At 49.9% G+C, this 25,952-nt stretch overlaps 2 protein-coding genes across 2 annotated transcripts in view; one reads left to right on the top strand and one right to left on the bottom strand.

Moving 5' to 3' along the window:
• The window catches only part of Cspg4 (chondroitin sulfate proteoglycan 4), a 36,640-nt gene extending 28,302 nt beyond the window's left edge, over positions 1-8,338 (bottom strand). The window contains exon 1 of the mRNA XM_027415011.2: positions 8,118-8,338. Within this exon, the coding sequence (XP_027270812.1) occupies positions 8,118-8,205 (88 nt within the window). The 5' untranslated portion in view covers positions 8,206-8,338. The remainder of the gene's footprint in view (positions 1-8,117) is intronic.
• Positions 8,339-12,597: 4,259 nt separating this feature from the next.
• Odf3l1 (outer dense fiber of sperm tails 3 like 1) lies at positions 12,598-24,923 on the top strand. Its single transcript, XM_027415012.2, has 5 exons — positions 12,598-12,816; positions 20,057-20,185; positions 20,961-21,071; positions 21,760-21,873; positions 22,659-24,923. Exons 2-5 carry the CDS (start codon positions 20,065-20,067, stop codon positions 23,138-23,140), a joined length of 828 nt encoding a protein of 275 aa, XP_027270813.1. The 5' UTR covers positions 12,598-12,816; positions 20,057-20,064; the 3' UTR covers positions 23,141-24,923.
• Positions 24,924-25,952: the final 1,029 nt, after the last annotated feature.

Raw genomic sequence — 25,952 nt, 5'->3', positions numbered from 1 at the left:
CACTATGCAGATGCTGGCACTGTTGTGCTTATTAGGGGCTCTGGGCTGACTTCAGCTTGGGCATGTGTCATGCAGCCATAGCCACAACCGGTGACTCAGACAGTTAAAAAAAGGAGCAGTCCCAAGCAGTGACTCAACTGGCTCTGGAGGGGCTGGGTGGGTCTGGCTGGGACAAAATGGGGTGGTCTGAGTTTATTTTTGGCAGGGTGGGGCCAAGTTAGGGGGTGGAAGATGGGAACCGGGGGTGGAGGGAAACTCTAATCCTGGGAGAGCCCAAGGGTCTGGGGCTAACTTTGGGGAGAGATTTCCCAATGCCAGGGAGCACTGGCTCACCAGTACCCTTAAGCCCATCTTACTGTGTGGCCTAGGATAAGCAGCTAGCTAGAAGCTGAGCCCCTGTCCCATTCTTAAGAGCTTGGACTCAGTTTTAGAGCTGACTTGGGAGATTAAAGTTCCCATGCAGAGGCACAGAGAGGGACAGGAGTCTATTGAAGGCCACACAGCAGGGTCAGATTTCTCAACCTGTCAAACAGCAAGCACAAGCTCAAGTTCCCTACCTCTCAGTTGTCACTAATTGGAGGACAAAGCTTCTATCTCAGTCTCTATTTCTAGAAGGGCTCAGCTGGGCTACAGATGGGTGACCAGAAGCACACGGGTCCCAGATGCCTGGAGACAGAAACAGTCAGGGGCAGGCGCCTGGATTCTATTAGCATATCCGGGGAGCTAGCTGGGCCCTTCCCAGAATGCTATGGGTTGAAGCAGAGGTACCCACATAGTAGGATCTTAACCTGGAGCTTAGGCTTTGGATAGTCCTTCATCCCAAGGGTTCTTCTAGAGTCACAGACTTGCCAGACTTCTCACCCGGCAGCCCTCTTTGGAAATTCACTTCTCGTATGTCCTTGCCGGACTCATACACGAACATCACCAACGTCCCAGACACTTCTTTTCAACCCCTCTCAGCCTGAGTTTCTGCTCCTTGTTATGCAGCCACTATTGCTAATGACAAGTGGTGTTATTAGCCCTATGTTCTTCTGACATCAAACCACTTTATGTCAAAGTCACGGGGCTCTGGTCAGAGTTGGAGAGTATACCACGAGAAGGCCTGTGGGGTTGGCAGAGCGCAAGAAAAAGACAGACTTTGGGGTTCCCTTGCCCATTTTTTTCTCCCCACTTACTTTCTCTGGGCACTGGGTTTGAGCATCTTTTGGTTACTCACTTGGCATCCTCTGACTGAGTTTCAGCTGCATACCAGCTCCGTGTGTCTGGTTCAGGGCTGTCAGTTATTGGGAAGTAGGTTCTGGGTACCCAGGAGGGGCCTTCTGCTTCTGTCAGTGAGGCAGACAGGACCTCAGCCCTCAAGCAGGACAGATGTGGAGCCCTGTCTCCACTTTGTGAGGGTCCTGGGATGGGGGTGTGGCGGGTGGGCAGCAGCTGGCTGATAGCCTTCACAGAGTCCTTGGAACCCTTTCTGAGAGGAGAACCCACTGCTGAGCCACCCGCCCCAGAGAGACGGTAGGAACAGCAACCTCAGGCACAAGTGCTCACAGAGCTTTTATTCCAGGCTGTGTTGTCTTCGACACACGTGAGAGGTAGGAATTATTCTTTCCTGTTTTATAAAGGACTAACTGGAGGCTCAGAGGGGGCCAAGTCAAGGTCACACAAGGATCGGTAGAGCTGGAATCTAATCCCAGATGAGCGCTCTAACACCATGTTTGTAACCACCGTGCCTAGCCTCCTGCCTCCCCATAGAAGGTTTCTGAGGGCCGAGAGCAGGAAAGATGGGGGTTGGGTCAAAATGAGAATAGGAAAGGAGCTCATCCATAGCCCAGAGACTCCCCAAAATGGTGATTTGTTCTCCCTCTGCCAAGAAGGGGGGGCCAAGCCTGCCTTGCCCCAGCTGCAGCAGAGCTTCTTGGCCTCAGTGTCTGTGCACGAGTGAAGGGGGTGGGGAGGAGCTCTTGTCGTGGGAATCAGCATCCTGGGCCCATTGATATTTATAGCTGCCCCCTCCTGAAATGTGGGCGGGGAAGGGTTTGCTCTTAGGTGGGAACGGAAGTTGGTCTCCTCTCCCCAGTCTTCTCTGCTCCCCAGAGAACAGATTGGCCTAGACTTAGCCAGAGGTCCTTCCCGGGCCAGGGTGTGTGTGTCCTGAATTGGGGGTTTCCCTTAGAGTTACTGGCTTGGGGGCTGGACATTGTTCTTGTCAGGGCTCACAGAACAATGCGCTGGTATGTGTATGTGAACATGTGGGCACACATATGTTCACGAATGGATACCTGCTGAGTGTCTAGGCATGGTCGGGAGACAGAGGGAAGGTGAAAGTAGGCCCCAAGAGAAAACCTGACTAGGCTATAGGTCTCAGAGCTCTTAGTGGTAAAAGACGCCAAGGGGCTATGGTGCTGAAGCTTGAAGGATTGGGGGAAGGGAAGTCCAGTTGTGGAGCCCACCTGGGGCAGATGTGGGAGGGTGCTGGCAATAGCAGGTGTTAACTGATGGTCGTGCTCAACCGGACAATAGGACATGGGTCACATTGACCATGGAGGCTGATGCACTCACTGCAGAGAGAGAAGAGCACAGAATAGCAATGGTGTGTGTGTGGGTCTGCTGGCAATGAGACAATGAGGCTTTTGCCAACCTGAATGTTTAGGAATCCTATTTGATTATAGGAGTAGCAGAGTGGGAGTCTGGGACAGGAGAAACCTCAAAGCCTGGGTGTGAGGAGGCTGTGTTTGGGGGCTGCTCCCTGTCTTTAGGCTTCCTGTTGAACTGCCTGGAGAAGGACGCTTTATGGAAACCCTGCAATCAGTCTCGAGTGGGATTCTTTGAAGTAATCTCTCCTCCCCTCTCTCTCTGTTTCTCGGTCTCTCTGTCTCTCTCTGTCTCTCTGTCTCTGTCTCTGTCTCTGTCTCTCTCTGTCTCTCTCTCTCTCTCCCTCTCTCCCTCTCCTCCCCACCACCACAGAAACAGAATCCTCTATTAAAACAGCATATTTTTGTTTTGTTTTGTTTTTTGAACAGGATCTCATGTAGCCTCACTATTGAGTCTAGAATGTCTGAAGGCCTTAAATTCACTATTTAGTCAAGAATAACCTTGAACTCCAGATCCTCCTGCTTCTCTAAGTCCTGGGATAACAGGTGCATGCCGTCACACTCTGTGTATGCGGTGCTGCTTGGGACTGAATCCAGGGCTTCACTCATGCTAGATAAGCTTACTCTACAAAATCAACTGTATTCTCCAGTCCAATATTTATCATCATCACCATGACCATCACCACCACCATCATCATCATCATTATTATTTGAGACAGGGTCTTGCTATGTAGACTAGACTGGCATGAACTTTCAATCTTGCTTCTTCCTCTCGAGTACAGGGATTACTGTAATGTGCCATCACTCCTGGCAACAAGGACATAAAACTCAACCTATAAACATTTGTTCAGGAAGCTGCTACACGTGCCCTGGGTGAGACAGGCATCCCATATTCCCAGAATTATATACCTCCAGGTGGGCTGGAGTGTGACCCCCGGGAGCACTTTGAGGCCCATTCTGAAATCCCTGGTCAGCACAGTGACCTCTACAGCCCCCAATGGACCAACCCTGTGCTCAGCTATGTGGTGGAGAGCCAGGAAAAAGGAGATGAGACATCTGTTCCCAAGGGGCTGCTGCCCCTGTGGGTGAGGCCACCGTCCATGCCAGGGAATAAGGACAAAGGGCAGGGAGGCTTGGCTCCCAATTTACTAAGGAAGCACTGTGTGGCTCCAGGGCAAGCAACCTCTTGAACCCTGCTGTGACCCACTTGGGGCTGGTCTGGAGTCAGGGTTTCTGCTGTTAGGTCTGTGGAGGCAGAGGGGGTGGGAACACACTGAAACATTTAAGAAAGCATGAGCCATGGCTGGCAGCCTGGCTAATGCACACCAGAGTTGGCAGAGCTGGCTCCTCCACAGGCTTCGAGCCGGCAGGCGTGGGTAGGCCCTGAGGGAGGAGGACTAGTCAACAAGACTGGCACTGCTTTTGGCCAGGTCCACCCACACTACCTCCAGAACATGGGTGACCCACGCCACCAAGCCACCTTGACAGCAGCCCCAGGCTATAACCTATATCAAAGACAATGTGTGGCTTCCTTTGCTGCCCTAGCTAGAAGCAGAAAGGCTTTTAGTAGGGGATTTGCTATGAGGTAGGAGGGCTTGGAAAGGTGGGAACAATTGCTGGAGGGACAGGGTCCTGAACTTCTCTAGGCGATATCTCTCTTCTTGTGTGGGGGTGGCTGAGGTCACTGGTGGATGCCCCTACCCTGCTGGCCTGATCTGGGATGGCCCACTCTGTTGGAATGAATGAGAATGCCTTAGGTGATTGGGGGAGTCCTTAGAATTTCTGAGCCCAGTTTCCTCCTCTATGAAATGGGACCATTTCCTGCTTTGTACTCTAGCACTCACCATGGCTGGCTCTGGAAGAAAGTGATCAGACTGAGTGATGAACTGGCTTGACCCTCTCCCTGTTAGGAGATTTGATTCTTCTGGAGGGCAGAGAGCTAGGGAACTCTGCCCCAGAAAGATCTAAACACTTAACTATTGGTGGGTGCTGATCCAGTTAATTCCAAGATTCAGCAATAAAGGTAATATGGTGCAGCCATACCCACTTTGTCTGCTCTTAGAACAAGAGTTTTACCTCTAAAAGGCTTTGCAGAATTGACCTAGGCTGGGGCAGAGGGCATGCTGGAGGGGCTCTGGATGTGGCCAGCAGTTGTGGGGGAGTCAGTGAAACAGAGAACCAAAGAGGAAGCAGGCCTAGACCACAGGCCACAGCCCCTAATTTATCTGCTCCTGGTCCCCCACACCTCATGTCCCCCAAGGCACCACCCCAAACCCAGGTCTGTTGGGTAGAGGGCTGGAGATGAGGCAGCAGCTAGCTACTCCTGCCCTTGCTGTCTCTGCCAGGGTCTTTGAGAGCAGCTGTATACCACCACAGCCTGTGCCCGTGGGTCTTCGTGTACGCGCCCCATCTGTGTGCACCAGTGAACAAGCATGGACGTCAGGGATATCCAAGTCCCCCTCCCCTACTCCATCCTGGGCAGCACGCCCAGTTCCCAGACAGCCTATACACTTCCTGCATGAGCTCCACACATGCCATTTCCCTTCCCTGTGGCCCTCTCCCCTCCTGGTCCCAGCAACCAGCAGCCTGGCCCACCTGGCATGGCTCACCCTCCTCCACAGGCCCCCCCCCCCCCCCAGGCCAGCATTGCTAAAAGGCTCTTCTTGTCCTGCCTGGGCATGTGGACACTGGGAGGGGGAGCTCAGTTATGTTTGGTTCTGGGGTAGTTTTTCTAGAGTCTGGGTGGGCTGAGCTAAGGCCCTGGCCTCTGCCCTGCCTCAGAGATCCAGGGCAGCAGGCACAGTGCACACACAAGGTTCATCTGTCTCCACACCACTGATGCCCCTGAAAACCACTCTCAGAGCCAACAGGATCCACTCTGATTCTCTTTCTAGTATCTGGTGCCCTGGAGCCCCTCTGTCTTAAATACCTCACCATCCAGATAATCCTGAGAACTTCCCTGGGAGGCATGCTATGTAGGCCCCACCTCAGTCCCTTATATACCAAGTGAAGCCAGGCCAGAGAAAGGTATGGGAGTCAATGTCCCCAGTACTGTACTCTGAGGTTAGAGTCAAGCCTTCTTGTACCGAATGCTACCTTCTTTCTCCCCAGCCTGTCCCTCAGGCATCACTCTCACCTCGCCTCTCCCAGGTTTGTTCCTCTGCCCAGGGCCTCCCACAGAGCTCAGGAGGAGTGGACTCTCTTTCTTCCCCTGGGCTTTTCTTGGGCATCGGGGGTTCTTCAAGGACCTCAGACTTTTGCTTCCTGTCTGGGGGTTCATTTCTCCAGTCTGTACAGTTGAGATGTTGCCCCAGATGGTTGCCAAGAAAACCTGCCTCCCAGACCCCATGACCTGGATATTCTGGAATGCTGATAGTTTCAGGGGAGTCACCCAAGTGTGCCCCAGCTGGCACAAGAGAACCCAAGTGCCTCCAGGAGAGGTGGAGTGACACTTTCTTCAAGCAGAGCTCAGGACGCGTTTGGGCAATTTGACTCCATGGGTCATGGAAGCCAGACCACATGGGATATCTGGAGACCCCACAAACAGAAATCAGCCTGGGGAAGAAGTATAGCCACCCCTCCCCCAGACTCCCAATGCTGGGCTGTGAGTTCAGCCCCCACATAACCCCCTAGACTGTGTTGGGATAACAGAGTTGGGTTGCCAGCAGAAGCTCTGGCATAGGGGAAAATATCAGCTATTTCATCCCTTCTCCATGCTCAAGTCCTTCCTGAAATCCAGGGTGGGTTTATTGTTATAACACAGGCACCCCGATGCTCCCTGCCCAGTACCTGCACCCTCTTCTTGTCCCCACGGTGCCTAGGCTGTGGGCTGCATTTTGCCGTTTAAGGTTTCTGTGTCCCAGCCCAATGGCTCTTCCTGTCCTGTTCTCAAAATATGCCTTCCAGTCAAGCTGCTGCTCTTTCTATTTCAACACCCTGTTACACCCACCTCGCGCTCCTGTCCAGGCTGAGGACCGCAGACAGAAGTGCAGACTCCCTTCCCACCCTTCAAGGCTTGACTCAAGGACGGCTGGCCCTGCTTTCTCTCTCTCTCTCTCTCTCTCTCTCTCTTTTTTTGTTTGTTTTTGAGGTTGGCCTTGAACCCACAGCCTCCTCAATGCTGGCATTACTGGCACACATTGCTACACCCTGATTCAGCCTGCCCATCTCTGCGCAGCCCTAGTGCTGTGCCTCATGTTATCAGTGCTAAGATGGTATCTCAGGATTGTTCTCAATTGAAGCCTAAGTGGGTGGGGGCTTCTGGGAACCACCTCTTGGCTGGAAATTGGGGGCTGGATGAACTAAACTCCCAGATACCTCGGAAGCTCCCTTTTCACATCTCTCAGGTCTCACTGGGGCTGTGAGACTTTAGGAAAGGAAATCTGTGAAGCAGGGATGGGGAGCCTGGGTCCACTCATGAGTCACCTTAGTGCAGGGGGTCCTTCCCTGACTCATATCCCTTCTGGGTGCCTTGTGATCCCCTTCTTTAGAGCTGGTTTCCCCCATCTGATGAGAAGGGTGTGGTCTAGGCCCCTGGAAGGGAGACTCAAGTTCCTTCTCTGTTCTTAGTTGCTTTTGGAAATGGTCCTGAAAGATGTAGGCTGAAGGCCTGATTCATACATGGGTAGTAGTGACTGATGGGCCCCGAGGCTACAGATCTCATGGCATAACCAGCCCTTGTCTCCAGTAAAGGAAGAATGCTGTAATGCTAGAATTCCTGGCACTGTGAGAGAGGTGATGCGCACTAGCACCTCTCAGAAGGTATACTTTCATTCAGTCTCTGCTGGTCAGCCACCACAGCTAGGGACAGGGGGTGTGGCACCGGTTGCCCCAGGGCTGAGATATCTGAGGGGTAGCAGCCTTGCCTCTGGAACCTGAAGAGTGGGTGGTCCTGTCTGTCACCAACCAGGTCCTCTCAATGAGAGCAGTGATGAAAAAAAAAAAAAAAAAGGCATAAGGGTGGGTGGAGGAGATAGAAGCAGAAGCCAGCCAGCCAGCCCCTGGGAAGGAAAAGAGGGTTGCAGAGCTGTGAGAGGGTACAGAGGCCAGAAGGCAGTTAGAGGAGGCCATGGCAGAGGTGTGCTGGGTGCACAGGGTGGGGCATTGTGCCTCCTCTCCGCTTCCCACCTCACAGAACTCCCCATTTCTGGCTCAGGGTATCTGTGGCCAGGATGCCCACTTACTACTGCCACTGGGTGTACTTTAAGTAACCGCTATGGTCACCCCAAACCTGTCTGAAAGAGACTGGATAGCTCTGAGGTGACCTGAGTAACCCGGACAATCTGGGTGGGCAGAGCCACGCCCTTGGCAATCTGACTCCAGGGGCCCCTTTCTGGGGGGTCTGACTGGGGTCAAGAAAGCCAGACAATCTGGGATCGCCGGAGTTCCCATAAACAGATACCAGAGCTTTCCTCTCAGACCCTCAACTTGGGGAAGAAGTACAGGCCCTTGGGCTCTTGATCCTGGCTTGTGAGTGCAGCCCCCACATAGATCGCCTAGGCTGGGTCAGGGTCTCAGCCCCTCACTCACCAGGAGATGCAGATCTAACCAACAGGGTCAAGGTAACAGCCAGGGCCAGGGCTGGAGCTGACAGCGTGTGTCCCGGGCCGAGAAGCATCGCGGCCGGCTGGGCGTCTGGACTTGTAAGGCGAGGGAACAGAACGTGCTGAGTCTGGACAGCAGCAGTCTCAAGTCCTAAGTCGAGGGAGCAGGGCTCCTGCACCGGCTAGGAGGACGCAAGGGCTGTCCGGTACTTAACTCCGGGGGGCGGGGCAGGCGCCGACCCGCGCTTGGATTTCGGGCGGGGGCTCCCTCTGTCTGCTCCCACCCCCAACCTTCTTAAAGGGGCCGTTCTGGGCTCCTGCTCCCGGTCAGGGTTGAAGGATCTTTACTGCTAAGTGAGACCCATGCACCATTCTAAGGATTTGGGACAAAGTCTCTGAGACTTTAGTTCCTCAGAACACCGCAGTGCAGAATCCCTTGAGAAAGAGAAAGGAAGTGTGAACTGCCAGCTTTCTTCTGGCCTTGTGGGGATAGTGGGGGTTTAGGTGTCCCCCATGGTCGCAGGTCTCTGAGGATTCCACTGGAGCAGACCGTTAGACAGGGCTCTGAGTTTCACAGACTGAACTTTCTCTGCCTGTAAAAACTAGAGGTCTCGACCTCACAGTGAAGCTCAGTCCTGTGATAACATGCTTCAAAACAACCCTCAAGGCAGGGGCTGAGCACCCTTCCCCTCATTTTGTGTAGGAGGAGCTCAGCTCAGAGTCCAGGGTCAAAGGCAGGTGCCTGGCCATTTCCTGCAAGGAACCCAGGCTTCCCGACCTAAGAATCTTGGTGTTCTCCCTTGCCCCACTGCCTCCTGGAAATCTGGCCCTGGATTTAGCTCCTACCTAACAGCTTCAGGCTGGGGCCTTCTCTTCCTGGCTCCTTCCCAGGCAAAAGGCTGCCTAGTCCCAACCAGGAGCTGGAAAAAGCAGAGTTACCTTGGCCTTTCCCAGTGCCTGTGTTCAGCCAGCTCTAGCTGCAATGGGAACTGGCCTGGGTTTCTCCAGTGGATGGAGTACCCCTGTACCTCTCATCTCCCACACATATCCCTCTAATGGGATATGCAGCTAATCTAATGGGATCTAATCTAATCTAATGGGATCTGCAACTCACATTCCACTCTGTACCCTCTTCCCAATCCTTGCCCCCGAGCAACAGCCATATCACCAGTATATTTCATAACTTTCAACAGAACCGAGCCCCATTTGGATGGAGAATCTGAGGCTGAGAGATATTAAAGGGCTTGAGTAAGTTGATGGAGATGAGGAGAAGACAAATCATTGAGCCTAAGCTTGGTGTTTTCCTGCCATGACTGGTCTGATGGTGTTCTTGATCTCAATTCTCTTACTTGATGTATGACCTTTAACTAGTCTCTTCTCCGGGGTTTCAGCTCTTCATTTACAAGCTTAAATTTATAAGGATTAAGCGTTTTAATATGTTTCAAATGCCTATCCCAGGAGCTGGCATTCAGTAAGTGTTCAGCAAATATTTGTCTTTTATTCCCTTTTCATTCATACATTCCAGTGCAGTTTGTATACAACTTACCCTTCCCCCTGGATGGAGTATCATCTGTGACCTTCAATTTTCCTTTTCAGAGGCAGTTAGTTGCATATAGTAGGTGTTCAATAAGTGCCCATTAAAGTTGACTAAGACACCACTTGTTATTCTACAGGGACTTTGACTAACATAAGAACTATCCAGGCACTCTAGGTAACTGAGACATTGAGTCCATGGCTTGTTTTCTTTCTTCCGTGTCAGCAAGACACTTGGTCCTCATTAAGGGCCAATTACTACCCAAATATGGACTGGGAAAGGGAGGCTTCTGGGAATGTTGGGGTAAAAGGGTTTTCTTTTTAAGAATGAAAGGGAGAGGAAGTGTTTGCTTTTTTATGAATCAGAAACTAGAGAGGAGATTCACACCAGTCTCATGTCACCTATCTTCTCCATTTTGCTTGGCCCCTACCCACAGATTTATTTGCCCACCACTACCAGGAGTCATTTGTCTGTTTGGGGAGCCTCCAGACAAGTAGCTGCTGCCCATCCCACAGCTGAGATTTAAGACAGGATGAGCTCAGAGCCTTCCCCTGCCTTGTTGCTCTAAAGAAGAATGCAACCAGCAATGCATTCATGACCCAGCTTGTGTACCTCTGCTGGGGGTTCCCAGTTTGTAAGAGGTTCACCAGGGGAAATAACTAGGCATCGGAACACTTGCTTAGCACGTGCAAGGCCCTGTATTCAATCTATAGCATTGGGATGGTGGGGAGGAGGATATAGCTGTTAGAGTTCCTGCCCAGATATAAAAGCCCTGGCTTTACTCTGAAACACTGCATAAAAACTGGGTATGGGGATAAGAGATGGCTCAGCAATTAAGAGTGCTTACTACTCTCTCTCTCTCTCTCTCTCTTTGGTTTTTCGAGACAGGTTTTCTCTGTGTATCTTTAGAGCCTATCCTAACACTTGCTCTGTAGACCAGGCTGGTCTGTAGATCAGGCTGGCCTTGAACTCACAGAGATACACCTACCTCTGCCTCCAGAGTACTGGATTAAAGGTGTGCGCCACCACTGCCTGGTTGAGTGCTTACTACTCTTGCAGAGAACCTTAGTTTGGTTCCCAGTGCTCACATGGAATGGCTCACAATTAACTGTAGGTCCAGTTCTAAGGGCTCTGATACCTTCTTCTAGCCTCTGTAGGTACCTGCAAACATGTCATACATTCATATAAACATATACAAAATAAATTCAATAAAAAAACTGGGCGTGGCGACACAAGCCTTTAATCTCAACACTCAGAAGGTAGTGGCAGGAGAATCAGAAATTCAAAGTCATTTGCAAAGTTAGTTCCTGGGGTAGGGGTAGGGGAGAAAGATTACGAATAAGAATCATCAGTACTTGGGAGGCAGAGGCAGGTGGATCTCTATGAGTTCAAGACCAGCCTAGTCTACAAGAGCTAGTTCCAGGACATCCTCCAAAGCCACAAAGAAACCCTGTCTCAAAATACAAAACAAAACAAAACAAAACAAAATAAAAATCATTCACCTGAGATTTTGACTCCCTTGGAAATGAGTGTGTTCTCAGATGAAAGAGAAAACAGGCTCATGGGGCTCTGGGCACACAGGCTTGGCTTCTGTTGGTAGTGTGAGACTTGAACCCTGGACTGAAGCTGAGCAATGGCATGAAGATTGAGGCCCCATGTGGCTTTAGAAGGACTAATCATCTCCCATTGACTCAGAGCAGTGCCATTGGATGGGGTAATGCCAGCTCCTCTTTTGTCCTCACCCCAGCTCTTGGATATGCCTGTCCAGAGCAGAGCTGACCTAAACCTCCCTGGCATGCTCAGGGTTGACTCTTGCCTTCATTCTGCCTGCTAACCTTTGCCATGACTTTCCTGGAGTTGGGCTAAGCAGATATTCACAGGCAGCTCCTGTTGACCCTGTCTTCCTGGTCACTTCTGGCCCACCTCAAGAAGCCCTCCCTCACTGCTCTCTTCCCCGGCACTGACCTCTCTGTGTAGACTCCATAGACTCTCCTCTCTAGCTAGACCAGACCGGGGGATTTTAGCTCAGTGTTTTTTCCACCCCCTAGACTGACACCTCTCCACAGGACAGGACACCTGGGGAGTCAAGGAAAGAAGATGACTCAGAATGCTCCCACCTATAATGTAAGTCAGAGGGTTACAAATTCTCTGAAGTTTCAATGGCCTATAGTATATGCTGTCTCCCTTTCCCCAAGAACTCTAGGGGAATGAGACGACAGACACCTAATGATTTCTATTCCCCACCAATGTTTAACCCTGCCGGCTGGCCAGGCCCTTCTGGTCACCTTTACTGCCCCCTTATCCACAGTGCATCTAGGACTAAGCATGCCAGCACTGGCAGTGGTTGCAGCCCCACCCTGCCCTCAGCCTGGGTGTTTTGCACCCTGACCGACTGGCTCCACCCTTGCAAGGAGCCTGTGGCCAAAGCCAGCCTGCTAGTAAATGGCATGTGCTTGTGCCCTCAAAGGGGTGGTGTCTGAGCAGCGCTGTGCTTCAATTGCTCGGGCCCTGCCCTTAGGGAACTGGCCTCCTGCCATGAAGGACACAGAATGCCGACTACCCTGCACAAGGGGTCATAGGCTTTAGGCATTGGTTGCTTGGCTCTATAGTTTCATAATCACGAACTCCTCTGCAGAGCCTCAGGCTAAGCCTCTGTTAGGAGTGGTCTTGCCCCGGCTTCTGGCCCAGGAGCCCGTGGGGCTCCTGCAAGCGCAGGCAGCCAGACTCCAGTGGGCAGGAGCAGTTAGTCCCAACAGTTACACAATTCAGAAGCTGAAAAGTTGTCTTTGCTGCCTTGGGAGCAAGGCTGTGGATGGGAGGCCTGTGGGGGAGCTTTGCCTGTCCAACCCTGGGTGGGCTCCGGGCCACGCCTATGCCATACTGGGGCCATAGGGTGGGGGTAGGGGTGGTCTACCCTTTCAGGGCCTCTCAGGTTCCTCAAAGCAGGGTCTCCCCTGCCATACCATGTCCACAAAGGCTCGTGGTTTCAGTGGCTGTGACCAGCTGGCCACAGCTGACTCCCTCTGGGATGTGCTATTTCTAAATATTAGTTCATGCTGTTAACCCTTGCTGTGCTGTCCTGATGAACACTGACCACTTGCAGAGACCTCTGGGAGGAGGGGCTGATGGGGCCCAGCTAGGTGGAAAATCTGTGAGTATACTCACTCAGGGTCACCTTTGAGGGGTTCTTCTGGGTTTCTTGGAAGGAGGAGAAATACCTGCTTGGACCTGGGACCAAGGCTTGCAATGGGCTTCAGATGTTGGTCTGAGCTGTCGGCCCGGGCAGGGCAATGGAAAGAATGTGGGGTGAGGAGCCAGAAGTTGGGTCTTGCCAAACCTTTTCTGTGTGCCTCGGATGAGTCACGTCACCTATCTGTGCTTTTTCCTCATCTGTACAGAGTCACAGAGACACCATGATACTGGGCTGAAGGCCTCTAACAGAGACTCCAAGGCTTTGTAAACTGAAGGGCAGTGCCTGGAGGTTCTGCCAGGTTCACTCTTTGTTTATGACTCTCAGGATTCATTTAGGAGAGGGACCTGGAGCAACCTGGTGAGGCCCCTATCAGCCTGTCTGGAGCTTGAGAAGTATGCACTCTACACAGGCCTGCACAGCTTGGGCTGTGGTCATTCCTGGTCCATTGACCACTTGTCCTAGTGAAAAACCTCAAGGTGGAGTTGGGGAGATAGCTGAGTGCAAGTATGAAGACCTGAGTTTGTAACCCCAGCACACAAGTAAAAAGCTAAGCCTGGCCTAATCTGTAATCCCAGATCAGGAAAGTAGATATAGGTAGTTTCTGGGAGTTTGCTGGCTAGTCAGTTGTCTTAAAACTGTGAGCTCTGGATTCAGCGAAAGACACTGTCTCAAAAAATAAATAAGGTGAAGGGAGGGCTGGAGAGATGGCTCAGTGGGTAAGAATGTGCTTTACTCTTTCAGAGGATCTGAGTTCAATTCTTAGAACCCACCCACATCAGACAATTTACAATTGCCTGAACCCCCGCCCCCAGCTCCAGGGATCTGATACCTCTGGCTTCCTGGGGTCACTCCCTTACACAAGGCACATACCCACAAAGACAAACATGTGTATAGGATTAAAAATAAAATAAATCTCTAAAAAGAATAAATTTGAAAGTGGTAGAGAAAGACAGCTCATATTAACTTCTGGCCTCCACATGCACAGGCAAACACACTTGCACACACATGCATGTAACGCACACATGCACAGCGTCACAACAGCCAGCTTCTAAGATGGCCTCAGTAGTCCCCATCTGCTGGCATTTACATTCTAGTGCAGTCCTTACCCTGGATGCATAGAGCTGGCCTGCGCACCCAAGAAGAAAGGCAGAAAGGATGATACAACCTCCAAGGCAAGGTCACAGTGGCATGGTGGCTTCTGCTTTGTCCCCTGTGATCACTCCTTGTGAGTGGCCATTCCATGAATAAGGACAATAAGTGTCCTGTGGAAGGCCCATGTGGGGTGGAGCTGAGGCCTCCTGCTAATAGCCAGCACCAGCTCACCTGTTATGAGAACAGACCATCTTTGGTTATGGATCTGCCAACTCTCCAAATATACTTTCTAATGGCTGCAGGCACTACTGCTATCTTGACTGCCCACTCCCAAGAGATCTAGAACCAGAATCTCCATCCAGGTCTCTCCCAAATTCCTAAACCCAGGCCCAGTGTGAGTCAGGAAATTGCTGTGGTAAGCTCTTTGTGTTTTGTGACACTAGAGAATGGGTGTAATACTGCACAGCTGCCTGCCAAAGGTAGGCCAGTGAGTGAGATAGGCCCACGTCTGCACTCAGTAAGGGTGCTCTGCTCCTGCTGGCAGAGTGGCTTTCTTCTGATCAACCAGTGGGCCAAAGAATTCACTTACTCAAACAGCTCTCCTCCATGCCCCCTCTACCCCTTCCTCCATCCCCTCCTCCATCCCCTCTGCTGAGGACTGAACTCAACTGGACATGTCCTACCTGAGCTGCACCTTCAGCCCCTCAAAATATTTTTCTTTTAGTGTGTATGTATGTGCTGTGTATTCATTTGTCCCTGTGAGCATATGTGGAAACGTGTGTGTGTGTGTGTGTGTGTGTGTGTGTGTGTGTGTGTGTGTGTGTGTACACATTTGTGCATATTGAGGCCAGAGATCAATATCAGCTGTCTTCCTTAATTGCTGTACATCTTACATGGCATCTCCCCAGCTTGATAATTTTTTTTCAAGACAGGGTTTCTCTGTGTAGCTTTGGAGCCTTCCTGGCACTCGCTCTGGAGACCAGGCTGGCCTGGAACTCACAGAGATCTGCCTGCCTCTGCCTCCCGAGTGCTGGGATTAAAGGTGTGCGCCACAGCCTGATAATTTTTTATTTTGATTTTTTTATTGCACTTAGTTTTAGACTTACATAGAAGTGGCAACATTATTACAAATAATCCTCACACACTCTTCACACTTTAATTTGTTTAGATTTCCTAAGTGTTAATATTTTATCACACTTCTGTTTGTTTTATTTTTGTGACAGGGTCTCTATGCAGCCCTGATTATGCTGGAACTCTACACCAGTCTACATTGGTCCACTGTCCATACTAGTGGACACCAGTCTGGTCAAATTCATGGAGACCTGCCTGCCTTCTGAGTGTTGGACTAAAGGCCATGACACTCAGCACTTTTCTTTTAAATAAGTCAGTATGTGTTTTCTAGGAACAAAGAGCTTCCCTTTTAGGAGTACAATGATCCATCGGGAAATAAACTTGGCTACACTTTGAAATAAGCCATAGTCTTATTTCTGCTTTGGCTAATTTTCATAACGACATCACTTGCCCTGCCCTTCATGTTGCATTGAGCTGTCTGGCTTTCTTTCCTCTCTTTCCTTTCTTTCTCTCTCTTTCTCCCTTCTTCTTTCCTCCCCCCCCTCTCTCTCTCCAATAAATCTGGCACAGGTCAGGATTTCTTTATTTTCTGTGATGCTGGCTTTATTTTTATTTTTTGTGACTCCAGGTTAGTTATCTTGTGGATGAATCCTGACTTCTCTGATATTCTTGTGTTTGATTCAGATTTTACATCTTTGTGAAACATGATAGAGTGATGCTGTGGTCTCTTTGTGTCACCCTACCAGGAGGCACCAGCATCTCCCTTGGTGGGGTTTTATTTTATTTGCCTTTGTTTTGGTTTTGAATTTTAAAAAAATGGAATGACGTATTGGCAGTGCATACCTTTTGACCTAGCACTGGGGAGGCAGAGGCAGGTAATCTCTTTGAGTTTGAGGCCAGCCTGGTCGACATAACAAGTTCCAGGACATCCTAGGCTACATGATGAGACCTGTCCCTGCCTCCTCTAAATTGTGGCCAGCAAGTTTAGTTTAGTGGGTAGAAGTGCTCACTAACTTAATGCCTGAGTTCAATCCCTGGGTTCCACAGTGGAAGGAGAGAACTGACTCCCCAAAATTGTCCTTTTATCTCTATACATGTGGCATGCACATAACCATACAATACACAATATAAAATAATAATAATAATAATAATAATAATAATAATAATAATAAACATCTGTGTGTGAGGGATATTATGTACACCTGTGTGGAAGCCAGAGGTCAACCACCATTGGGTATCTTTCTGCATTGCTTCCCACCTCCTTTTTTGAGGCAGGGTCTCTCACTATACATGATTAGATAAGCTGAATGGCCAGGTATCCCCCCCCCACCAGTGCTGGGGTTACAGGAGCACACTGCTCCTCACAGATTTTTATGTGGATCCCTTGAGTCTGAACTCAGATCTTCATTCTGGCACAGCAAGCATTTTGCCCACTGAGCTATCTTCACATGGATCACCTGGTTGAGGGAGAGCCTTCGAGACTGCTTCCAAGTAAACTTAGTATTTTCCATTTTGTGATTAATAAGCATTTGCCAATATTCAAAGGTCAGGGTGAGGAAGAAGAGCCAGAAGAAAGCCTGTAAAGGGACAGTCAAAACCAGGAGAACATCCTGGAGCCTGGAGAGGCTCTGGGTGACACAGGGAGTAGTCATCCATGTTGGCCAGTGCCACCAAGAGGCCAAATCAGAAGATGATGCTAAGAGTCCGCTACGTGCAGTGGCTGTGTGCAGGTCTGTGGGCATCTAGTCCAGCCTCTCTTGGGTGGAGCAGTAGGCCCAAAGCCAGCTTTCAGTGAGTCAAGAAGGAAAGAGAGGAAAGACTGGCCACCACAAGAGAAAACACCCTTTGAGTAAATGTGTCTGTGGATTGGCAGGGAGGGACAGGTGGGTACAGAGACATGTATGAGTTCAAGAGCAGGGTTGGGCTTTTATTTTTAAAAAGATCTATTTGTTCATTTTATGTGTCCCACATGCATGTAGGGCTCTAGAGGGCAGAATAGGGTATTGGATCCCCCCCCCCCCGGAACTGTAGTTACAGGTGGTTGATGTGGGTTCTGGGAACTGAACCCCAGTCCTCTGGAAGAACTGCAAGTGCTTTTGACCACTGAGCCATCTGTCCAGCCCCCTGAAGCACAGTTTTTAGTGGACAGAAGGACCTTGGATATTAGAGGGGTCATGTGGAAATCTGAGGAGAGCAGCCACAGCTTCCTGTGGGAAGGGGAAGTAGGTAGGCCTGGCTGACAGGGCTACAGCTGCAGCCTGGCTTCATGGCCTGCTTTTGCTTGGTGCAGATAAGTAGGGACTGCATGGAGACCTAGTCACGTAGATGGGAGCAAGACATGCTGGGACAACGTCTGGGGACACGGGATCAAGCTGCCTAGAGGTGAGGCTTATTGAGGTTGCCAAATCCAAAGTTGAGAGCTCTGATGGCAGGAAGGGCCTGCGGGTGAGGAGGAGGTACAGGTTCGGCAGTCAGGTGTCTCATAAAAACTGCTAGGGGCTGGGAAATGGAAGACTGGTGTCCAGAGGGAGGTGGCAGTTGATGATGTGGGAGGTAGTGAAAAGCCCAGGACCACGGTTGTGAACAGGGCATGAGAGGGTGTTGACAGAGGTCTTTGTAGATGAGGATGACCAGGCATTGACTGGGGAGTGGGCCCTAGGTGGGCCAAAGTTACCAGGGTCATAGCAGGGTTAGGAGAAGGGCAGCAGCAGTCATGAACCAGGGCCACCAGGTTCTAAGTGAGGGACAAGTAGCACTGAGAAGCTGAGGAGAGTTGCTTCTGGACACTGGAACCCATGTGACAAAGAAGGGACTCTAAGATACAAGGAGGGGTCATGGGTGGGAGAACTAACAGCTGGGGAGGGCCAGACTTCGTCAGAGATGGGGAGCAAGTGAGTACATGGAGCAGAAGAGAACAGCCCAGGCCTGCTGAAGGTGGGGGAATCCATTCCTCAAGAAAGCTATGGATAAGGACGTGTGCCAGGAATAGAGCAGACTCCTGGGAGGGAAGCACTTGGAGAATCCCACCAGGCAGGGGAAGGGGCTGCCTGGAGTGCTCACAGGGCGGGGTGAGCAGGTAGTATTGTGATTGTTCCCCAGAAGAGGGGCTGCTGCTGCTGGCTGGGAGCCTGCTCTCTATTCTGGGCCTTTCAGCCCCCAGGAATTCTGATTTCCCAGCATGCTTGATGGTGACTGTGCTGGGCGGCTGCCACAAGTTCAGATCACTACCACAATGGCAACTTTGTGAGAATCTAGACGGTGACCTGCAGAGATTCCTGAATTTGGTGTTCTTGTTCCATTCCTGTCACTGATGAAGTTGGGGACTCTGGATTAAATCCTTGATTGTTGTGGAATGTTCCTTTATACTGTGTGAAGATGTGTCACTGTGATTGGCTTAATAAAGAGCTGAAGGGACATTAGCTAGGCAGGAAGAGGTTAGGCAGGACTTCTGGGGACAGAGAGCTCTGGGAGGAAGAAAGGCAGCGTCACCAGCCAGAGGGAAGGGGAGCAAGACATTCAGGAGGACAGATAAAAGTCAAGTGGCAACATGTAGATGAATAGAAATGAGTTAATTTAAGTTATAAGAGTCAGTGAGACAAGCCTATGCTATAGGCTAGGTGTTTAAAATTAATAATAAGTCTCCGTGCTGTTTTTTTGTGAGATGGCCACGCCAAGCAAAGCCCATCTACACTTGACCCCTGCTGTGGTCTCAGTGTCCACACTGTGTTGGTGACAGACCCCATTTAAAGGACACTACCTTTCATCCTTTAGTTCTATGATGAGGGCCTTTCTTGATCTGGCTCAGATCAAATCCCAGTGGTGGATGGAAGCCCTGGATCCTCCTGAGCTCTTAGGGGTGAAGAGGTCTCTGGGGTTTTCCCAGCCGTGGGAGTCATCCCTCCATCATGTGGAGCCTGCATGCTGCTCCCTCCCTCAGTATCTCCCAGCAGATTTCCTCAGAGGTGCTCTCTGTGGTAGGCATGGGAAGCGGCTGCTGTGGACATGAGTGTGAGCTCTTCCCCTCCCTCGCTTGCCCTTCACTCTGTGTCTGAAATGCCTCCATTAGGTAGGTACTCCTTTAGCTAGATGTAGATCTTTAAAGATATCATGCCTTGGCAAAGGAGCCTGGGAAGGGGCTGTGAGACAGTCACACCTTAGTGGGAAATAGTTTAGCTTAAACAGGAGACTGATAGAAGAAAGCACTTGTCCAGAGTCTGGGGGAGATTGGTAAAAGGGATAGAGGCTAGAAGGTCCCAGAGGGCTGTGGGGGTGAGCAAGAACCCTTCACCCAGGACCTACTCACCCTTTCTGTTCCTGTCCCCTCTCATAAGTTACCCACTGGTATCCAGGCGTTGGTGGCTCACACCTTTAATCCCAGCACTCAGGAGGCAGAGGCAGGTGGATCTCTGTGAGTTCGAGGCCAGCCTGGTCTCCAGAGAGAGTGCCAGGAATTCTGTGCCCAGCTTCTCCAAAGCTACACAGAGAAACCCTGTCTCAAAAAACCAAAAAAACAAAAAACAAAAACAAAAACAAAAACAAAAAAACCAAAAACAAAACAACAACAACAAAAAACCCAAAAAACAAAAAACAAAAAGTAGGTAGTGGTAGTGAGTAGCTGTCTCAAGGGCCATGTCACTCACTACTTACTCCCTTCTCAGACCAGGGTTATTGAGGAACACCCAGGGCATTCAGCCTGGTTGGATGTAAGAGTGGGCAATGGAGCTGAATTTTCCTGTAGCTGGGCTCTCACTATAGAGCTGCTACGCCACAGTTCAGGCACCACGGCAACGGGGAAATAAACACTCCGGGCCTCACAGTTCTGCCATGATGTGATGTCATCTCCCACTCCAGCCACTGGACCCTGTGCTGGCTTCACCTCTGTGGCTTCAGCTGCTGAGCCCAGGCATCTTTTCCCTCAGTTCTCAGCTGTTTGGAGTCTCTTAAGTGGGGTAGGGAGAGGATGGAGGGGCTTGGGCAGGGGTACTGGCTCCTGGCCTCTCAGGCACTGCTGGTAACTGCTCATGTTTCTTCCCAGCTTTCACCATGAAACTGTCCAAGGGGTCCGGGAGCTGTGTGTTCTATGCACACCACCCAGAGAAGCAGGAAGAGGTGCCTTCACGGAGGGAAATAAGGCAGACCCCTGTTGTCATGGCCACAATCAAAGGTGAGAGCAGCCCTACTCTAGGATCCAGTGTGCTGGGCTGCTACCAAGGGCCTAGCATGCCAGCTCCACCTCCAGCCCCAGTAAGTACTCCTCAAGACCTTAAAGTAACCTGCACCTCCAAGTTAGGCCCAGCCAGGGAAGAGAGTTGGAATGTGGGGGCATATAGCATGATTTGGGGAAAGGATTAGAGTGTTTAGCTTGGTTTTCACTTTTCTAGGTGCTAGGAATATTATAGGTGAGAACTCTATCACTCAGCTATTCATTCACCAGTCCCACATTCAAGGGTTTCTCTTTCTTTTCAATGGAGATCAGGCAAACGAATTCTCACTAGGTTGCTATTGACCGATGATTACATGGGAAGTGTTTAGAGCAATGATTAAATGTTTGGGTTCTGTTGATTCTCACACCACTAGTTACTGTAGCTGGATAGATTATTTTTTTAGCCTCAGTATTGTTATCTGTAAGATGGAAAAGACAAGAGTGTTTGTCTTAATAAGGTTGTCTAGAGGCTCAATTGAAATAACACCATCAAGTGGTTAGCATGAGTCTTAGTACGGACCAAGTTTTCAATTGACTGTGACTGTTGTTTTCCTACAGTGGGCAGCGGATCTACAGGAAATTGCATTTTAGCTCTGCATACTACCTTCCTTGTAGGGAACCAGCCTGATGCCCAGCTCCATGGCAGTATGCCATCAGCCGGAGCAAAGCCCCTTGTGTTTTCATGGCACACCACACTGGGGGCTGAAGCTAAAGGTTGTCTTGTCTGTCCTCATAGGTCCAGGGCCTGCCAAGTACCTCCGGGCATCCTGTACTGGCTACATAGCCCACGACACCTCTATGTTCCAGGAGCCAGCTTACAGCCTGCACAGACGGCACACTGATAAACGTGAGCACTCCCCACTGTCTGTTCCTGAAGGGTCGGGGCTACTGTCCAAGACTGCAGCCACAGGCCATTGGGGACAGGGGCTGGTGAAGATGGAGACAGAAGGAAGTCAGTAAAATGTCCTAAGTGGACTCCCACATCTCAAGGCAGCTCTGTGCAGCCAGTTGGACAGATCTCCCTGGGGAGCTGTTGGGGGCCTAGAACTGTCCTGGCAGAGCAGGGCTCTCTTTTCCTGGGTCTCTTCAGCTCTGTGTTGCATATTCTGCTGGGGATGCTTGCAGTAGTCAAAGATGAGCAGTGGCTGATAGCCAAGGCCACTTAAGTGAGGGGTTGGGTGGGGATATAGTCTTTTGTTTGGGGGCCTGAGGTTTAGGGTGCCTGCCTCCCTTCCCCAAGTCATATCTCCTTGGCAGAAGCTTTGGCTGGGATCGAGCCCTTTCTCCATATTTACAGTAGCTACAGTGGTTGTCACTACCCTTGGCATCAACCTGGACGTGTCTGTGGTAGGAGGCTGACCACACTGTGATCCTCTTGCTCTTATCTGGCCCTGCCAGCAGCCTCCAGCAGTCATGCACAGAGGGTCCTATTTTACAGATGAGGAAATCAAAGTCCACAGATAGCCAGAGGAATCTGAAGGGAGCCCTTGGTGGGGTGGCAGCTGTGACACGCAGGCCCCCCTTGTTCCCTGCAGGGATCATAGATACATACAGCCCCGGACCTTGCTATTTGTTGGATTCCAAAGTAACTCGTTTTGGAATGTCTACCTGCCCCCAGGTCCCCATGGAGGAGCGCATCTCCAACATACGTAAGATGGGCTGGGAAGGTGGGCCATTGGGAGGATGGAGTGTGGGAGGCATCCATCCTTAGAACCTGGGAAGGGGCAAAGCAGAGGCGTATCTGAGAATGCTAGCATTTGCTCATTATCTCATCAAGACACCAGTGTCAGCTAAGTATGGTGGCACATAGTAATAATCTCAGCACCTGGAAAGTAGAGGACAGCCTGGCCTACACAGCTTGTTCCAGGCCAGCCATGATATATATATATATATATATATATATATATATATATATATATATATATATATATATATTTGTGTCATATATATATGACACAAATAGCATGCATCACCATATATGTGTCACTGGTTTTTTTTTTGTGTGTGTCACTGTTTTCATGCATAGAAGCCAATGTTATACATTGTATTATGATGTCACAGGGCTCATGTCAAATTTGTAGCAATATTGTCATGCTAATGAGCTCACAGACCTAAAGAAAATTTCTTGGTACTGTCATGGGACATGGGGCAACACCAACATGTTGACAGCCAAGGAATCATTGCTACAATGACAGTGATAGCTTTTGTTTTATGACAATAATGTCACCATCATGGTGACTATCTTGGTGCCTTTTCCCTGCCCACAGCGCGATGTAGTCCTAATGTCCCTGCCCTGCTGCTGCACTGGTTTTTTTTTTTTTTTCCCCGTTTGTTTTTTGGAAGCCCCCAGGGCTGGGCAAGAACTCAGCTCCCTCCCTGACCCAGCAGCTTGTATCAGGGCCTGTGAGGTTCTCCCCACCTTCCTTCCTTTCAGGGTATACCACCACCCCAGGCCCCTGCCACTACAGCGTTGAGAAGATTCAGCCCCCTGGGGAACGTACTGTTCCCCGTTACACGTTTGGCTGCCGGTGTCCATATAGAGTGATGGATCCCAACCCGGCTCCCAACCAGTACAAGCTTCCATTCTCACTGGGGTCCAACACCCCAGTCTTCCGAGATGCTCCCTGCCATAGTCTGGGTTCTTCAAAAAAGAATTGGTTCTACAAAGAGAATATAGCAGGAGGTCCTGGACCTGCTGTGTATACCCGACCTGAGCCATCTGTCTACCAGAACCGCAGCCCTGTGTTCAGCATGGCCAAGCGCTTTGCCTATCCACTGGACCACACACTTAGGCCTGGCCCTGGCTCCCACAACGTTCAGCAAGTCACTTTGCATAAGCCCCGCATACCTGCCTTCACCATGGGCATCAAACACTCGCCCCACCTGTGCCCACTAATTGTGGACATTCGTGACTGAGGCCATTGCTGGTACATGCTCTTCCTTCCTCACAGATGCTATTTGTTTCTATGTATGTCACATTGAGCAACCTGATCATAGATTCCTATAGCAGAGCTGGTACCTGCTGAGTGATCAGCACACAGAGGCATTATATAAATATTTTTGTTTATTCATTCATTTGCTTCCTCTGGGCCCTGCTCTGGGTGAGGGCCTGGGGATCGTTGGTACAGATATTCATGGTAAATACATGGGGTTTGATACTGGTCACTAGGGGAAGCAGCTGTGTGAGCTCCAGGGAACCTGAGCAGGCCTACTTTAGAGTGGCCACTGACAAGCTGTGTGGCCTTTTCCTGCACTTTCCTGGGTCTCACAGTCCCTTTCCAATAGTACCAGGATAGCACTGAATGAAGTTTAAATTCCCCCCAGTTCCAGGGCTGTATCTCTGGTTCCTGGCAGTGGTCCGTCCTCAAGATAGGAGTAGAGAAGCCAGGACATGGGCAGAAATGGGCGGGGTCATCTTGGTTTGGGCTCAGGAAAGTCAGGCTCCTGGAGAAGGACCTAAATGGACATGTGGAGACTGTTGGGGACAGGTAGAAGTAGTGACAGCATGCAGGGTGACCAAAGGGTACAAGCCGAGGGGAAGATCTAGCAAGGAGCTCCAGCTGTACCCTGAGGGCTTTAGCTAGATAGGACACAGTGGTTTTGTTGTTTGTTTTATAGCCCAAGTTGTCCTCAGCCTTCCAAGTGTGGGATTAGCACACAACTACACCCAGTGAAGACAGTACTTCCGGAAGACTTTGAGCAGTTAGAGAAAGCTGGCCAGCATGGGAAGCGCTAGAGGTTGTGGTCAGCCTGTGGGCTACTGGGAGGGGGTCTGAGTGTCACATGCTGTCATTGGAGAGTCATTTGCTATATCCACAATCTCAGCAGCTCAGCTTGGCAGAGAACTTCAGTGTGACCAGGGGAGGGCAGCACTGCCTCAGTCCTCAGGGCCAGGCCCGGCTCCACCTGCTTTTGGGTGGTTGGTAGGTACCTGTTGGTGGGAGCCTTCCAAGCAGGCATTTGCCATTCTTTGACTCTTGATTCTTACCCTTCAAGAGCCCACTGGCTCAGCCAGACGGGGGCATTCAGAACCAGAGCCAGTGTCTGAAAGCTCGTCCCCTCTTTATTTTATTTTATTGTCAGTGTCTCTCTTTGTAAGCCTGGCTTTACTGGAACTCTCCATGTAGATCTGGCTGGCATTGAACTCATGTACATCTGCCTGCCTCTGAGACTAAAGGTGCATGCCACCACGCCCAACTCCCCCTCTTATTTTAGAACAGGCTGGTTTTAAACTTGCAGCCCAGGCAGGCCTTGAACTCAGGATCCTCCTGCATCAGCCTTCAGAGTAACTTAGAGCTTCAGGTTCTAAGTCTACACCACTAGACTTCCCAAATGATTTATCCTTGTAAGAGCAAGAAGTATGCAGGATTTTTAAAAAACTGTCTTTTGTGTGCTAGGTGTTCATGTGTATGCACACACGTGTGTATGGGTACACATATGTGTGCATCTGGAGGCCAGAGTCAACATTAAGAGTCTGCCTCTGGGCTGGAGAGATGGCTCAGAGGTTAAGAGCACCGACTGCTCTTCCAAAAGTCCTGAGTTCAATTCCCAGCAACCACATGGTGGCTCACAACCACCCGTAATGAGATCTGGTGCCCTCTTCTGGTGTGCAGATACACATGGAGGCAGAATGTTGTATACATAACAAATAAATAAAATCTTAAAAAAAAAAGAGTCTGCCTCAATTCCTCTCCACTTTTAATCTTTGAAACCAGGTTTTTTATGTGTATATATATATATTTATATTTATATAAAAAGACCAATAATGGCAGTATGTTATGCATCAATAGCAGCAACAGCTTTTCGAGGTTCTGCACTCATTTGAACAAAATTGTAGAGACATCCAGCACACTCCATTTTAAAAAAAAGTAAAAAAATAAAATCCCAGAAAAACAGCACAGTTCTGTTACTCTTGTGGTACCTGGCACCATTTTTTTTTTTTTAAATTAGCTTCTCGATCATCATCTGGAAGGAAACCATTGTGAGCAACATCATTAAAAACAGCTCTGATAAAGCATGGTCACTTTATGTATCATAAAGCAGGTCCACATATGAGTGAGTACATATCATGTTTGTCTTTTTGTGATTGGGTTACCTCGCTCAGAATGGTTTCTTTGAGTTCCATCCATTTTCCTGCAAATTTCAAGATTCCATTGCTTTTTTTGGGGGGCTGAGTAGTACTCCATTGTATAAATGTACCACATTTTCTGTATCCATTCTTCAGTTGAGGGCCATCTAGGCTGCTTCCAGTTTCTGGCTATTACAAATAATGCTGCTATGAACATGGTTGAACAGATGTCTTTGTTGTACGAATGTGTTTCTTTTGGGTATATGCCTAGGAGTGGATTTGCTGGATCTTGTGGTAGACTCATTTCCATTTTCTTGAGGAGTCGCCATACTGATTTCCAAAGTGGCTGTACAAGTTGGCACTCCCACCAGCAGTGGAGGAGTGTTCCTCTTTCTCCGCATCCTCTCCAGCATAAACTGTCATTGGTATTTTTGATTTTAGCCATTCTGACAGGAGTAAGATGGTATCTCAGAGTTGTTTTGATTTGCATTTCCCTGGTGGCTAAGGATGTTGAACACTTCCTTATGCGTCTTTCAGCCATTTTAGATTCTTCTGTTGAGAATTGTCTATTTAGTTCTGTACCCCATTTTTTAATTGGATTGTTTTCGAGAATAGCTTCTTGAGTTCTTTGTATATTTTGGAGATCAGCCCTCTGTCAGA

The sequence above is a fragment of the Cricetulus griseus genome, chromosome 4 (assembly GCF_003668045.3).
Source record: "Cricetulus griseus strain 17A/GY chromosome 4, alternate assembly CriGri-PICRH-1.0, whole genome shotgun sequence".
In the NCBI taxonomy this organism is placed as follows: domain Eukaryota; kingdom Metazoa; phylum Chordata; class Mammalia; order Rodentia; family Cricetidae; genus Cricetulus; species Cricetulus griseus.
Note: the sequence above shows the minus strand (reverse complement) of the source record. Positions and strands in the feature narration are given on the sequence as shown.